This window comes from Candoia aspera, chromosome 17, assembly GCF_035149785.1.
Source record: "Candoia aspera isolate rCanAsp1 chromosome 17, rCanAsp1.hap2, whole genome shotgun sequence".
In the NCBI taxonomy this organism is placed as follows: Eukaryota; Metazoa; Chordata; class Lepidosauria; order Squamata; family Boidae; genus Candoia; species Candoia aspera.
In genome coordinates this window covers 5,275,080-5,290,949 of record NC_086169.1, presented here as the reverse complement: position 1 = coordinate 5,290,949, position 15,870 = coordinate 5,275,080, and the positions used below count along the sequence as shown (strand labels likewise).

General features: G+C 51.7%; 1 protein-coding gene across 9 annotated transcripts in view; it reads left to right on the top strand.

Moving 5' to 3' along the window:
* MARK2 (microtubule affinity regulating kinase 2) overlaps positions 1-15,870 on the top strand; it is a 104,815-nt gene that overhangs the window by 69,997 nt on the left and 18,948 nt on the right. For all 9 annotated transcript variants that reach the window (XM_063316587.1, XM_063316594.1, XM_063316592.1 and 6 more), the window contains exons 3-9: positions 3,028-3,081; positions 7,243-7,291; positions 8,168-8,233; positions 10,087-10,157; positions 11,431-11,487; positions 12,856-13,092; positions 13,307-13,426. In XM_063316587.1, coding sequence (XP_063172657.1) covers positions 3,028-3,081; positions 7,243-7,291; positions 8,168-8,233; positions 10,087-10,157; positions 11,431-11,487; positions 12,856-13,092; positions 13,307-13,426 — 654 coding nt within the window. The remainder of the gene's footprint in view (positions 1-3,027; positions 3,082-7,242; positions 7,292-8,167; positions 8,234-10,086; positions 10,158-11,430; positions 11,488-12,855; positions 13,093-13,306; positions 13,427-15,870) is intronic.

Below are 15,870 nucleotides of genomic sequence, written 5' to 3'. Positions count from 1 at the left end.
AGTAGAATTAGTTCATCTGGTCATGTTTCCTGTCTGGTCCACCTGTAAAAGGACTGCCATTTCTGCACAGCATGGCTGTTAATTACCTGGGTTCCTCTTCCTACTTACACAGTCTCAGCTTTCCTTTTCTGTCTCCTCCACACCCACGGCAGCTCTTTTCTCATAGAAACCCTAACTTAAAGCCCCAGGTTTTAAGATAAACCCATACCTTGTTTCTGGAATGGGTCTTCACGGAGGACTTCTCCCCTCTCCTTCAGTGCCAGATTAGGGCTTCCATGGAACAGAGGTGGGCTGTCAGCCTCCTAATTGTGCCCAAGGGCCATCTTGGTGCAGTCATTCTCTGCTGCTGGCAAGGACAATCAGCCACGTCCTGGCTGGCTGGAGGGCCCAGCTGGCTCTCCTGCACCTCTTATTTCTGGATTGCCGGTTTTGTTTTTCTTTCCTGCACAGGGAAACAGAGCGAACCCCACCCATAGCGATTACCCAGGATTTTGGAGAGCTTGGCCCGGCTTCCTCCTTTCACGCCCCCTCCATTTTCTCCCTGCCTCGTCCCCATAAGTCAATTTGTCCTGAGAGTGTCTCCCACTGGGAACGCCATCTATCAGCCCAGCCAGGTTTTGTTTAACGAACCGGGTTGTCTCCTTCACCCCGGCAGATCGAGGGTGCCGGTGAGCAATTTAGCTTTGTAAACGCGGAGGTGACTTTACCGGCCATCCTGAGCAGAGGCCTAAATGAAGCACTGCCGAGTGGCTGTAGCCTGTGGTCAGCCATAACTGCCTTCCCTGTGCCAGAGAGCAGGCTTTAACAAGACCGGGAACTCCTCAGGTTGAGCCCAGAGGCCGCCCTCTGCTCCTGTAGCTGTTAATTGCCTGTCTCCGCCGTGGCAATCCAGCGAACGGTAGCTGTGCAAGGCGCCATTTAGCAGGCGCTACAAGCAGGAACGTCCACCCCCTCAAACAATCTCTCTCCCGGTGTGTCTTATTAGCGCAGCCCCTGGGGAGCCCACAGCCACACGTGCCACTAGAGCTTCCTTAATCAAGCAGCTTTAGCCTGGAGAAGCCAACACAGACACTGCTAGCGGCCTCCCTCCGCGGCGGAATCGTCTCTGCAAGCTCTCCATCTCTCCGAGAGGAGAGCCAGGGGGTCCTAGCTCCAAGCTCACCTTGGCTGCTGCAAGCTTGCAGGGTGGCCACCTGTAATGCACCTGCTGCTGGCACATGGGGATAACACAGCACCCGTCTTGCAACACAGCAGTGTTTCTCAACCTTGGCAGCTGGGGAATTCTGGGAGTTGAAGTCCACCCATCTTCAAGATGCCAAGGCTGAGAAACGCTGCCACGCAGGGACGATGTTATGGCAGTAGCGAAGAGCAGGAAGGTCTCGCCTAAGTGCAAGGGAAGCACTGGAGAACAACTGCCCAGAAGTGCGGATTGGAGCCGGAGAAACCTTGTGTTCAGGTTCCTGCCCCAACAGCTTGATGGGTCACAGCCAGGGTGGGAGGGGAAAACAGGCAGCCCACCAAGGTGTTTTTGTTTTTGTTTTTGTTTTGTTTTGTTTTGTTTTGTTTCTCAAATTTCTAACACCACCCATCTCCCCCCAAAAAGGGGACTCTGGGCAGTTTGCAATAAAATCCACGATTAAAACCATAAAAATATAAATTACAATATAAACAGCCAATAAATAATAATAAACAGATACAAAATCCAAAGAGCAAGGATCTCATTCACCGGGGAGGGATCTACAGTCCCAGCCACCCCCAGGAAGAATGATTGCTCCTCCCACTCCAAGCGAGGCGGCAGAACCAGGATGTGTGTATGTGTGTATGTGTGCGTTTGTTTATTTCTCAAATTTCTATATCTTTTAAAGAAACTGACAGAACGCCATCCACGCAAGAAAGATGTCAAAATCACATAACAGAAAAGGAGAAAATTATGGTTAGCTATTTTGCTCTGTAATGAACTCTCCTATCAATAGTCACTTTTGTCTCATTTTCTAGGCCATTATGTTTACGGCCCCCCCGCGTGGCCGGCTGCCATTGAACAACAGTGACAAACCCTTCCAATGAGGATTGCACGCTAAAAAGATAGGATGCGTGGTGGGGGGGGGGCGGGCGGAATGGGAGGGGAAGAAGAGCAGAATGAAATAATGATAAGTGGTAAAGCTGGCATTTGGATGCAGTTCATGCCAAGGGCGGATGCCCCCTTGTTGGCCTTCTGACTTAAGCAGCCGCAGGGACTCTTACCCTCCTGGCCCAGAGATGAGCCCTGATGCTTCTCAAGGCAGCCCCCTCTTTATGCAACTCTCCCCACCTCCGGAGTCCATGCCGCCCCTGCCTTGTTAAGAAAATCTTAATTTTCTACGGTTTCAGCAAGTCTTTGGGCTGTAATGGTCCCGAGTTCATCCTCTATATTCGATTCTGGGGTTTTATGACTATGTGTTTTTATTTTGTGTATTGCTGCAAGCGTCGTAGAATCTCTGGGATTGGCTAGAAGCATTGAAAATGAACGAATGAATGATGAATGTCCGTTCTGAAAGGCAGAGGCAAGGGATGCTTACAGTAGCTTCTTCTCTGGTGGATAAGTAACCAAGTTAGTTTCCCTACTTGCTGTTAAGTTCTTCCTGAGAACCCTCTGGTCAGTATCTGGCGCCCGGCCGCCACGGTCAGCAGCACTGAATTATGTTCTTTGTAGTTTGTCACCTAGCTGAGCCTCGTTGGAGGGAAAGTGGGGTGACCGAGCTAAGTGGCGGTGAAGTCGCTACCAAACCTCTGCCCCGAGACTTCGCCGAAAAAGCTCAGAATTGCCAAGGAAGCTGATTGCAATGTAGCTGTTGCAGCTGAAGTCCAATTTTAGCTGTCCCTAGAAACACACTTTCCTACAATCTCCCTTTTTTAGAGTCCTACGAAACCACCTCATTTTGTGGAGCCACACAAACCCCAGGGAGGGGCAAGACGCCGTATCACGCCAGCCACTTTTTTGCTGCAGTTCGGACAAGCCTAGAGTGACCTTTTGGTGTGTTTTCCCTTCAGGTGGCCGTGAAAATAATCGACAAGACGCAGTTGAACTCCTCCAGCTTACAGAAGGTAAGGTAGGGCAGGCCCTTCTGGCTTTATGAATTTGCATGCCGCATTCCCTTTTGTGGGCTGTGCGAAGCCGCTGGCTTCTTAATCTCACTTCATTTCTAAACCCAGTGTGACTTTTAAGGGCAATGACGGTTTAAAGCAGGGTTTCTGAACCTTGGCAACTTGCAGATGTGTGGACTCCTACTCCCAGAATTCCCCAGCCAGCCATGGCTGGCTGGGGGATTCTGGGAGTTGAAGTCCACACATCTGCAAGTTGCCAAGATTGAGAAACCCAGCTTTAAAGCTTTTAGCAGCGATTGGCTGAGTGTCCCAGCGCAGTCGGGTGCTGCCATTGGCTGGAGAGCTGAGAAGACAGGCCTGGAACACGCCCCGGGTTGGAATAATTCAGAGAAAAATGCAAGGCAAACCTTCACTTTTGCCTATAAAGCATTTCCCAATGTACAGCCTTTTGTGCGCCACTTGGGGGCCTGCTCCTCTCTTCCCTAATGGCAGATTTCAGGACTGGGCAACAGCTTGAGACTCTCCAGAAGTACTTGAACTCAAATACCCATGACCCCCAGCCAGTGCAGGATGCTGGGCCTTACAGGTCATTATCCAGACAGCCTTCCCTTCCCTTCATTTTCCCTTCCCTTCCCTTCCCTTCCCGTCTCCCCGTGGTGGACTGCATCTGGCCGAATCCCGGTAACAACTGCTTTTTCCCCCGGCAAGCGACGGTCCTTCTCGGCAGCTGCCACCGGGACCTGAAACCCGGCAGCCGAGCCAGTGGGACTTAAGGTTCCTGTTGGATTCCCAGACCAAGACAACCGGCTGGCCCCATGCAGCTCTGCTCGGCAGAAGTGGCTTTGGCAGCCATCACCACCATCACCACCTGGAGCCTCCAGATGTGTCCTCTTTGGGGCGGCTGGTCCGAGCAGGGCTGATCTCTCCCCTTTGGCAGACCCCCGTACAGTCACAAAACCGGAGGGCTAGATTGTGCTTCAGAAAACCTGAACATTCAGGGCTCCCTCCATTTCTTGCTTCTCCTGTTTGCGAGGGACCGGATGTCCCCTGGCGTGCTGATCTGGGTGCTGGAGTTGTCGACAAAAGAAGGGGGCAGAAAAGATTATTCTTGGGTTGGGGGGGTTGGGGGAGAAATGCACCATCAGAGGCCTGGATTTATTGCCCCAACCTCTGCTATCCACCAAAGGATGGTTCTGCTTGTTGATCTGGGTACTTGGAAAAGTCTCATTGAGTGTGAGCCCCTGGGGTCTCATCAAGGAGTCCATATTATTTATTGTAAGCAGCAGAGTAGGTTTTCTAATCTAGAGTGCTTTTGTTTTAAAAAATACGGTTCTAGCCCTTATGAATGCTCTGTAAACTTGGTGGCGGGGAGATGTTCTCGTCTGCTTTTTCTGCCAGGTTTTATCACAGGCATTCCCTTTCAGTCTGGTTCTCGTCCCCCACCCACGGTGCAGGAGGACCTCTCAGTTCTGCCCAGGAAGCACATTCACTTAATAAGCCCACCGAGCTTCAGTGGTGTCCCCGTTGCTGGATTTCTATCCATCGGGTCTGCAAGAGACAGGGGGCTGCTTTTGGGCATGAAACCCCTGCCTTCCTTTCAGACCCACAGGACCCCACCCCGCCCTTTGGAGGTCTCCAGCAGTTGCCACCGTTACATCCCTCGGAGGCCTAGCGTGCCCCTCGGCCTGGTAAAATGTTGCCTGCCCCTGCTCCGCGCAAAACTCTCTCTGCCTTTCCACCAGAGACTCACTAAAGGCCGGAGATGACCTCTGTTCCGTAAAAGGCGCTGCTCTCCGAGTCGCAAAATTGCTGTCCCTGCATGGCGCCCGTAATGTCTCTTCTGTTCCCACCACAGGCGCCTGGGCTGTGTGGGTGTCCCACACGGCCTCCTCCTCCATAACAGGCTGCTGAGATGCTGCCATGAGGACAGATCCTTCCCCCTTTCTCTTAGCTCTCTTTTCTCCCCCCCCCCAAACTGCCTGCCCTCTTCCTCCAGATGATGGAGAGGACGTTGGCGAGTCTGGCGCGGCGGAGCTTCTCTGCCCCAGGAAGGCAGATCCTGCTTGTGCCAGCGCAAACTTGTATGAAACGGTTCAGGCTTCCCAGCAGTGAGCCTCCTCTCGCTGGCTAGCCAGCACTTGATCGCCCCTGTGGCAGTGCCCTGGAGACAGGGAGGTGTTTTGGAAGGTATAACAGCAACTGGATGCCAAGTTTGGGCAGTGGCACATCAAGAGGGTTGCCTCTCTGTGATGCGTCACAGGTTGATGGACCTTCACCGATCGTCTTCTGCAGAACAGAAGATGTTGATGTGTCGTCTTGACCCTCTAAAGCAGTGCTTCTCAACCTTGGCAGCTTGAAGATGTGTGGACGTCAACTCCCAGAATTCCCCAGCCGGCATGGGGAGTTGACGTCCGCACATCTTCAAGCTGCCAGGTTGAGAAGCCCTGCTGTAATGAATTGGAGTTGCCCTGTTTAAGGAAGGTCTGTTCAGGCCCGTGGGTTTCCCTCCCTGTTTGGTTCACTCTCGGCCCTTCAAGCCGTTCTCCGGGCCCTCGGTTTTGTTGCATGCCATCTCAGCGGCGGTGACACCATCTTAGCGACCAGGCTGTGCCGCATCAAAGCAAAAGGCGCATCTGACTTCAGGCCATCAGGGCAAGGCGCCGCGTGTTTGGAGCTGGGGTGGTGCGGTGGTCGGGGCAGCTCTCCCCAAGCTGGTGTCCTCCAGATGTGCTCAGGCTTCTAATTCCCCAGTTGCGGGCTGGCAGCGGGCACAGCATGGTAAGGAAGAAGCCTTTTAAGGGAGGACATCCACAAGGACAGGAATAAAACAGGCTCACAAATAAATCCCAGGCCCCTCAAAGCCCTTGCCTTGTCCCTGTGCGTGACCTGGCCATGCCACTTGGCATCGAGCCTCCCCAAATGTCCTTTGTGCTCCTTCTGTCCAGGGTACTGTGCCAGAGCCCCATCAGACCAGCCTTCAAAGTAGGGTGAGGTGGGGTGGCTTCTACTTCTCAGCCCACCTGCAGCTGGCCTCTCACACCCATGTGGCCTCTGAGTCCAGAAAGAGGAAGGAGGGAACAGCTGGAATCACCATCTGTCTCTGGTGGTTGCTGGGCCAAGGAAATATCTCAGCTGCCGTTTTTCCCTCCGACAGCAATCGTTTTTGCTCGAACAGCTGTTGCCAGGCCTGGGAGGGACGGCCCGCCTCCGTTGCCGGAGCATCTGTTTGTCGAACTCGAGGGGAAGAAGGAATTTTTGAAAGGCCTAGGGTCCGCCAGCTGAGTCTTTGAATGAGTCTCCCTTTCCCCCCACCCCAAAGGTTTCTGCAGAAGGTGTTCTGATCCAAACAAGTCCCTCACCGCCACCCCTTACCATATTTAGCAGATTTGAACGTGCTGTCTTTCTGCTCAAGCTTGTATGCACCCTCTCTCTCTCTGCCAGCTGGCCCTTGGCTGAAATTATTAGGGGCTTCTGATCCTGACACTTTGCAGGCACAATCAACTTGCCTTTTTGGCATTAACAGATGACCGTAACACGATATTCTTAAAAAAGCTTAATCCAAGGAGAACAACGGTCTGCATCAGTGATTCTCAACCTCAGCAGCCTTAAGACGGGAGGACTTCAACTCCCAGAATTCCCCAGCCAGCAATGCTGGCTGGGGAATTCTGGGAGTTGAAGTCCACCCAACTTAAAGTTGCCGAGGTTGAGAAACACTGGTCAAGGTAGTAAGGTAATGCTGGGGAGGGAAAGGTTTTCAAGAAAAGATTTTCCGGGAAAGACTGGCCTGCCGTTTGTCCAGAATGGTAGGGTTCCTACAGTGGGCAGGGGGGTGGACTAGAAGACCTCCAAGGTCCCTTCCAGCCCTGTGATTCTATAGGATTGGGAACATGTTATTTGGCTGCAGCCCCTCTCCCCCAGCACCCTGTCTGCAAGCCAGAGCCACCAGCCGCTTCCTGTTGCTGGCAGCATCCTGCGAAGACCCTCCTCTCCTGGAGCTTTGATGCCAGCAAGGCAATTCTGGGAATGGCAGTCCCAGCCCATCCAGAAGGCACCAGGTGGGGAAAGGCGGCTTCCGGATAGGGGAACACAGCCACTGGAGGCTTGCAAGCAACGAACCACGCTGACCCTGCTGGTCTTTTTGTCCCTGTTCTTTCTCTCCAGCTCTTCCGGGAAGTGCGAATAATGAAGGTTTTGAATCATCCCAATATAGGTGAGAACGCCAGCCCTCATTGGCCTCTTTCTTCTCTCCGCACTCCCAGAGGTGGAGGGTCCCTATCCACCGGTCCCAGCCTGGCAGGAAGCAGCGGGTGGGCCTTGCCCACCAAGCATTTCCCCAGCCTCCTCTCCTCTGATCCGCTCGACGTCTGGCTTGGTGGGCTGGAGCTTCTGAGAGCTCATTTCCACCACAACTGGCACTGGGCAGGGCGTGGGGGAGGCCTTCCCATCCTTCTTTCTCGGACAGCATTTGGCCCCCAATCCTGAAAGCAGTTGAGTTTTCCATCATGACCGTAGAAAGCCTCTCTTCCTTGTGGCTTCGGGAGACTTGAGCTGGTGGCTGGCACTCCTCCTGTGGCAGTGCCTTTTGCCAGTACAGGTAGTCCTCACTTAACAACCACAATAGGGACCGGAAAACTGGTTGTTAAGCTGTGCGACCATTAAGTGAGTCACCATGTGACTGGACCCGATTTTTACAATGGTCGTTAAGTGAATCCAGCTTCCACAATGGACTTTTTTGCCGGAAACTGGCCCCAAAGGCCTCAAATCAGTCACGTGACCGCAGGACGCTGCAACTGGTCATGAATGCAGGCCGGCTGCCAAGTGCCTGAATTGCGATCATGTGACTGTGGGGTGGTACGACGTTTTGCAACAGTCGTAAGTGTGAGTACAGGCTATAAAGCCCTTTTTCTGAGGCTGTCATAACTTTGGACCATCATTAGATGAACAGTTGTTAAGCAAGGACTACCTGTAATGGCCTCCCAACATGCAGGTGTGTTTCCTCTCTCCTCCTGAGCCAGCTGCTTCCGGTTTCTTTGTTCGGGAAGGTATTTTTAATCTCACCCAACCTTTCCCCCTTCTTGCCTTTCAGTTAAATTATTTGAAGTCATAGAGACAGATAAGACGCTGTACCTCATCATGGAGTATGCCAGTGGAGGTGAGTGCTTGTCCCTGCCTGGCCCAAGCGCCCAATTCCGGGAACCAGATGGGGTTCGCCGATCGCGCAAAGGCCTAATGCGTTGGCTCAGTTTGATGTGTAGCCTGCTGGGTGAATCCAGCCATTGCAATTGGTAAACTGTGATTTCTGGCCCACTGTGCGGGGCAAACTCTGCCAATTGAGATTTATTTGACAAAGCAAGTCTTGGCTTTGTAATATGTGAGCTTAGCCCAAACTTGCTGTATCAGCTGGCTTTCTTTGTCCCCTTCAGAGAATTTGGGAAAGTTATATAGTGTCCATCTCTTTCCTCGCCCTAGATGTGTTCCAGATGCATGGACTCTAACTCCCAGAATTCTGCAGGCAGCTTGAGCATTCTGGGAGTTGTACATGTTTGGAAATGTTCAAATTGGCGAAGATGGTCCAGTCCTACCAGTTCACACAGTGGAGTTCACACGGTCCATTAAGCCACAGTTTACCTTGTTTGACTTTTGCTGAACATGATGCACACACGCAGTCAGTGATGGGGTTCACGCACTGTGCTAAGCTGATTTGTTCTTGGCTCAGCACAAAGTGTGAAGCTGGCCATTATGGTTTATAAACCATGGCTTAAACTTAGCATTATGTATGTGAACCAGGCTGTATGGCTTGTTCATCGAAACGTGGTGAAAACAATCCATGATTTAGCACAATGTGTAGGCTCAGGCACTGTTCGATGTACTGAAGTATGAAGCTGGCCAGTGACAGAGGGCTTAACTTTTGCAAGCGGCTTATTCCAGAAAAGTTTATCTGCTGTATCCATTCCAAGATGCATTTTATTTATATACATGCCTACATACGTATTCCTGGCAAATTATCAGCGAGACAAAAAGGGAATTTAAATGTGATCTGTCGGAACTTAAAAAAAAAAAACTCTTTTCCTTGTGACTGATGATGGCTCTTCTGAGTTGAGAGTGTCTCCCCCCACCCCACCCCACTTTGCTTCTGTTGCATGGAGTGGCCTCTGAATCCCTGGGGACAGCCTGACAAGCTTCCTCAGAATGGCATATGGTCCATTAGGAATAACAAAGGCCTTTCTTGGAAATGGCCAAGCAGCAGCAGCAGATGGGCGAAATCCATCCCTGCCCCTGCGGTACCTGGAGGTGGCCGGACGCAGATGAAAGGGAGACAGCTGGCTGGGAGGCTGGTTTTCAAGCAGAAAGCAAGGTGGGGATCAATGCCCGTCCAGGCAGAGAACGGACGCCTCCTGGCTTTTACTGACTCCAGCAGAGAAAGGCCTTTTCTGTCAAGGGCGCCCTGATCCATCAGCGGGAGATGCTGGCTATCTGGGGATTTCTGCATAGCAAGCAGATTCTGTAACGGGTTCTGGGGGGAAGACAGACCCCAAAGGAAGGATGATGAGAAGTGGAAGCTTCTCCCTGCCAAGTATTGCTGGGGATAACCTCAGTTCCTCCAGGCACAGCCAGCCTGCCTGCCCACTCACCCAAAAAAGGCAAAGCCTGGTGGTGCCAGCCAGGGAAGGCATGAGATGGAAATCAACAGTTTAGGGCATTGTTTCTCAACCTCAGCAACTTTAAGATGTGTGGACTTCAATTCCCAGAATTCCCCAGCCAGTATGGCTGGCTGGAGAATTCTGGGAGTTGAAGTCCACACATCTCAAAGCTGCTGAGGTTGAGAAACGCTGGCTTAGGGCCTAACTTGTATCCCAGCAGCAAAAATCGTTAGCTTTTGACAACGTTGCTCCCCGCCCCACCTCCCCTTCCTTATTATTTATTTTCCTGCTTTATGTGCCATAGTTCTGTTCAAAACGAAAAGGCGGCTTCTGGTTTAGAATTGCACTCTCCCTCTTCCTCCAGGCGAAGTGTTTGACTACTTAGTAGCTCACGGACGAATGAAAGAGAAGGAGGCGCGGGCAAAATTCCGACAGGTTGGTGCTGTGCCCCCTTTTTTTAAACCTGTGAAAAGCCAGCAAGGGGTCTCTGCCACCATCAACCGCCCGGCAAAGAGGAAAGTGGGGCTTGATGTCCTTGGGAAAGAGGCAGGCTGCACAAATGCCGAATTTGCTCCTCGTAGGATTTGGCATCCTGGCGCTTAACGCTTGAGGCCAAAATCAACCCCTTGGGATCCTTAGGTTGATCGGCACGGCTTTTGAATTTTTAAAAGCTTGGGTGGAAGAGGAGAGGGAAGGTGCTGGTCGAGGCCTTCTGAGAAAAGTTCTCCTCTGCTGGCGCCCCCGGTTGCGTGCCGCTGAATTTTGAATGAAAACAAAATTCTCTTCTTGACTAAAGCGCCATTTCTAGTCCCACTTTTGGTCAGCCAAATGGGCTTGGTTGTGATGGTCTTTCTTCCTCTGGTGTGCAAAGGCATTTATCGCGGTCCTTCCATTCGCCCAGAGGTTGGCAGCTGGAGCATTTGTTAAGCCCCTTACGGCCCCTCCCAGCCCAGGAAGCAAAATTCTCACGGTTGCAAAGGTGCCGGTTTATTGCGGTGACAAAGGTTACAGACTGGCTGTCTGCCTTAGCCCTCATTTATCAGTGAGCACGTTAAGGCGGGGCCTCCCGGCTGCCTTCGATTTTTCTTCTTGCGGAGTCCTGGTTTAAGGAGAAGGTAGTTTCCTATCCAGCAATATTTTGGAAACGTCTACTTTCGTTCCCCGGGCCAGAGAATTCCATCACCGCTTGCCTCCTCCACGCCTTGGACTCCTCTCCTTATAAAGCCACCTTTAACTAATGGATGTCACTGTGTCATGTGACAATCAGTTCCTTAAAATTAGTCATACACTGTAGAAAAAGATAGAGTTGGGAGCTAAGCAAGAAAAAAAGTGGTGGGCGTGAAGGAGGACAGGGAGAAAATGGAGTCTCATTGGTTCTTTGCTGCAACTCCCCCCCCCCCACTTTCTAAGGAACAACCTCCCCCCACAAGCCTGTCGTTGTGGATGCTGTGTGCGAATGATGCAACTACACCGAGAAGCCCAATTTATGCAGCTCTTTTCCTTGTTGAAAAAGACACCCAGTTGCTCCTCACACACCCACTCCCTCACTGCATCACTCACCTGCAGTTCCTGGTGTTGGGGGTACAACCCTAAAGAGCCACTGTGGCATCACTGGTCTACAAAGTATTGGGGTTGACGCAATGCCGAGCGTGACTGGCTGCCTCGATGCAGAAATGCCTTCTTCACCCTTGTCCCCCTTCCCTTCCAGATAGTTTCTGCTGTGCAGTACTGTCACCAAAAATTCATTGTACATAGAGACTTGAAGGTGAGTACCAAAGGCAGAAATTGGCCAGCAAAGGTTCGCGGAGCGTGCCTGAATTCACGCTTTGCATTGCAAATGGGGAATTCAGAATCAGAGGCTGGGTTCGGCTCTGCTGGAGCAAGTGGATGGTGGATTGGAACGGGTGTCAGGGTCTGAGCAGAACTTGGCGGCCTCTTGGGCTGAGATCGAAGGGGCCCTCCGGCACTCCCCCCGGGGGGCTGCTGTCTCACCAGCTTTGCATTCTCCCTGCAGATGGGGCTCGGGGCTTTGAGGGTGCCACCTAGGCTGCCGTACCAGCCTGGCAGAAGGCTAAGTCAGCTGAACCGCCGGGGATTAGGCATGGCCCTCTACCCCTCCGGCCTCCGGCCAGCTCCTCTGTCAGAGCAGTTTGACCCAAACAGAAGAATCCTTTCTAGTCCTTGCTCTCTTGTCTGGATTGCCAGTTCGGATATGAGGCTTGGCCTGACTTTCTGTCCATTTGTCTTTTGCCCCAGCAAGCCTCCCCGCCAGCCATCTTGGGAATAGCTTGGCTGATGGCGCTTGGATTGGAAGGCAGCCTTAGGCAAGCCTTCCTTCCCCGACCCGATGCTCTTGAAGTGCCTTTCATCCTCAGCCAGCCAAGCATCTGGAGTTACAGCCCAGGGCACTGGAGCATGTGGCTTTTGCCCTTGCTCCTCACTTGTTTTCCCCCAGAGTATATCAAATGCCTCCCCTTCCCGTTTATTGTGAACATTAATACTGAATATCAAGGACCCCTCCTCTCTTACTCTTCCAAGCCTGAAGGCATAAGAGCAAAGTATTTCACTGGCTTTCAAAGCAAAGACTTGGGGGAGCTGGGATGCTGGCAAGGCAGGCAGAAGCTCCTCCCACCTCAATGCCAAAGATTGCCGGGACTGTTCCCTGCAATTTTATTTATTTGCTGTTTTGTCTGTTTGTTTGTTTATAGTTTTTGTGACTTGCCCCAGTCTGCAGGCTCTGGGCAGCTTGCAATCAAACAAGGCATAAAGAAAAGCTTATTAATGTTCATAATGGATTTTGGAGGTGGGAATCAGAGAAAAACTGTATGAGCAAAAATAATAGTACGGTAAAAACAAACTTGCAGTCGTACTTAAAGACACCCAGTGAATGCTCATGAAACCCAGGGAAAACCGCAGCTTGGCCTAGCTCTGTCCTTGTGCAGAGCAGTCTCGCCCCTTGGCTTCATCACCCTACCAAATGCGTCCCCAGCCCCCCCCCCAAGTGTTGCCGTGGTTCCCAATCCCTACAAGGTTCCCGTCTTTGATTTAATCTGCGATGACTTCCAGCCCATAGTCAGGGGCTCCTTGTGGGTTGGCCCCTTCTGAATCTCCTCCCCTCCCCTGCTCCCCCCAGGCAGAAAATCTGCTCTTAGATGCCGACATGAACATCAAGATTGCAGACTTTGGTTTCAGCAACGAGTTCACGTTTGGCAACAAGCTTGACACGTTCTGCGGGAGCCCCCCGTACGCCGCGCCCGAATTGTTCCAGGGCAAGAAGTACGACGGGCCCGAGGTGGACGTCTGGAGCCTCGGGGTCATTCTCTACACACTGGTCAGCGGCTCCCTGCCCTTTGACGGGCAGAACCTCAAGGTAAGGAGCGGCCCGGCAGACGAGCTTGACTCACAGGCAAGCTCAGTAACCTGGTTTTGATTTAAAGGCATCTGGAAAAATCCTCCTCTCTTGTCCCATGGAAAACATGTCCGGCTCTCTTGGAGGAGAGCGCCTCCATGTGCACAGATCCGGTTGTAGTAGTGCTTAAAATAATTATTTATTTCCCCCACCATCACATTCTCTCCTCTTGCAGGAGCTGCGAGAACGGGTCTTGAGGGGGAAGTATCGCATCCCCTTCTACATGTCCACAGACTGTGAGAACCTGCTGAAAAAATTCCTTATCCTGAACCCTAGCAAGAGAGGCACTTTAGAGGTGAGCAGACAGAAGCGGGGCTTGCAGCCATGGGAGGAGACGAAAGCAGAGTCAGGCACCCCCTTTGGAATCGCTTGGGGAACACCCCCACTCCAGAGGCAGCCGATGCATCCATCCTTGGGGATCGTCTGCAGATACGTGCTAGCCTTGTGCAAAGCCAGGATGTTGGTTCATCTGACCGCAAGAGGCCCTGTCTGCACATGTTTACCTGGATTGGTAGGGGAGGGTTCACTCTGCTGTGTGAACCCCGCAAACCTGTCACCGGGAGATTAGAGAGGGCTCAGTTCTCCCCAGCTGGTTCTGTCTGGTTTAATGCCCAACAGACTCCAAGTCTGGGAGCTGAAAAAATTGGACGTTTCTTCATTCAGCCTACCAGCACCCCCTGGCACAGCTGCGCAGGGGTGAAACTGGGCAGAAGAGGGTAGAGGAGGGTCACCTCCTTAGCTGTGCCCACAGTCATGGCAGTCCCAGCTGGGCCGCTCAGTTTTTTTCTTTTCTTTTCCATCTTTCTTCTGAAGATCGGCAGGAACTGGCAATTTCTTAGCCACTTCTTCACCAGCTCTAGCAACGTGAGAAAGAGCAGCTTCCTATTCAGCTTAAGGTGTCGGTGATCATTTGCTGATGATGATTAGGGATAAGGTTTACTTGGGGAAGCCACTGGTGTTGTCGGCTGTATTGTACAAGCGTGGCCAGTAGGTGGAGTTCACACCACACACTTGGAAGACTTAGTGGCTGCGTTCACACAACATGCTAAGCCTGGGTGCTCTTAATCTTGGCTAGTCTTCCTGTGACTCAAGAGTGTGTTGCACAAAGCCAGCCCGCTTGGTTGATCATGGTTCAATGTGTTGTGTGAACCCAGACGATGGGTTAATTCGGTAACCCAATTAAGCATGTGTGTGAACCCTGCTGGTAATTTTTCTACCCCAGAAGTGCACAGCCCCCAGGCCAAGTACCAACCTCAAGCCCCTTTCGGCAGCCACGTGGGACGGCACGGCTAAAATTCATCAGCAGATGTCCAGATTGTGGCAGGGCCCAAAGGTTGACTGTTCCTCATCTGCCTGCTGTTCTCAGGGCTGCGGGGCTGCATTTTTCCAAAGCTGCTTTTGGAGAGGCACAGGGTTAATCCTGAGCTCTAACTAGTGCAAAGCACAGCCTTTCCACTCTTGCCGTGGCCTTTGAGGGGCTCCTTGATGCAAAATCCTTTATTTCCTCCCTCCCCTCTGTAAAAGCTCTGCTGTCCATCACTGAGCAGCATCTCCCTATGTAGAAAGCCAGGGAGATGGCCTTGAAGCAAATATTCAGAAACCCTTTTGGAAACAAAGAGGACAGAAATATTCCTTAAGTCCCGAGAAGGGAGATAATAGTAAGAAGAGACATGGGCTGGCTCCTCCCTGGGATATAAGAGGGAGGGAGGGAGGGAGAAGCACAGAAAGATTTGCAGCATTCTGTTATGACAGCCTATCTCAGTAAGGTAGAATTCTGGCCTTCCTGCAGGGCGTGTTTCCTGACACCTCCTCCCTTGGTTGACTGGGCAGACTCTGCTGGTTGGTATTCCCGTAGTCCACGAGGCCCTTTGATAGGTGGCATGCCGTTTTTCACTTGCACTATCGGGTTGCAAGTCCAGCAGGAAAGTCTCTTTGCTTGCCACCCTGGCAGGAGTTGGGGCCTGTGGCTCAAAACACAAGTCCTTTTTAATTTAACGCCAGCTCCCACCCCCAGCCAGAACAATTCAGGTGGCTCCCGGTTTCAGCACAGGCTCATATATGGGTGTGCGGGCATGCGTGTGTGCAGTTTGATTTTCTGAAAGGCTAGAAACAGCACACAGTCCTGGGACAGAAGCCAAGAGCTCTTCAATCACTGGGTGTCTTGCACATTTCATCTGGGCGCATTGATCTTTGCACAATGTGTTGTTAATAACCATCGACCACAATCCTGCAAAATTTAATTTCATAATTAACTATTGAAAAATGGGCACTGGTTTCTCCCTTTGTGACAGCGGTGATCAATCGATGCTGTAAATAGTTGCTGATTTCAGGCAGAAAAGGCCTTTCCACACTTTAAAAGACAGCACATTTGGGGGTCGATCCAGCAGACATCTTCAGAGCAAGCAGGAGGAACCCAGGCTTGTTCACTTGCGTTCTTCCTCTGATCCAGTCTTTTGCAGATATATTTCAATCTACGCTGTGTTTTTCTGTGTACGTTTTAAGGAACTCTTGAGAGCATGGTTTGAAAAACACAATGGTTGGAAATGCACATGGTCCCTGCTATTGTGGTTGATAAACAGTGGCTTGTTGTTTATCTGGTGCAAACTTAGCCAGTTGTAGTTTATTCAACCAGCCCTGTTAAGTCATGGCTTAGCATGTGTTAAACAGCCACAGGGTCTTTTGGGGAGCACCTCCCGTTCCTGAGCATTTTGCCCCGCAAAAGCCTTACCTTTTCCCCCA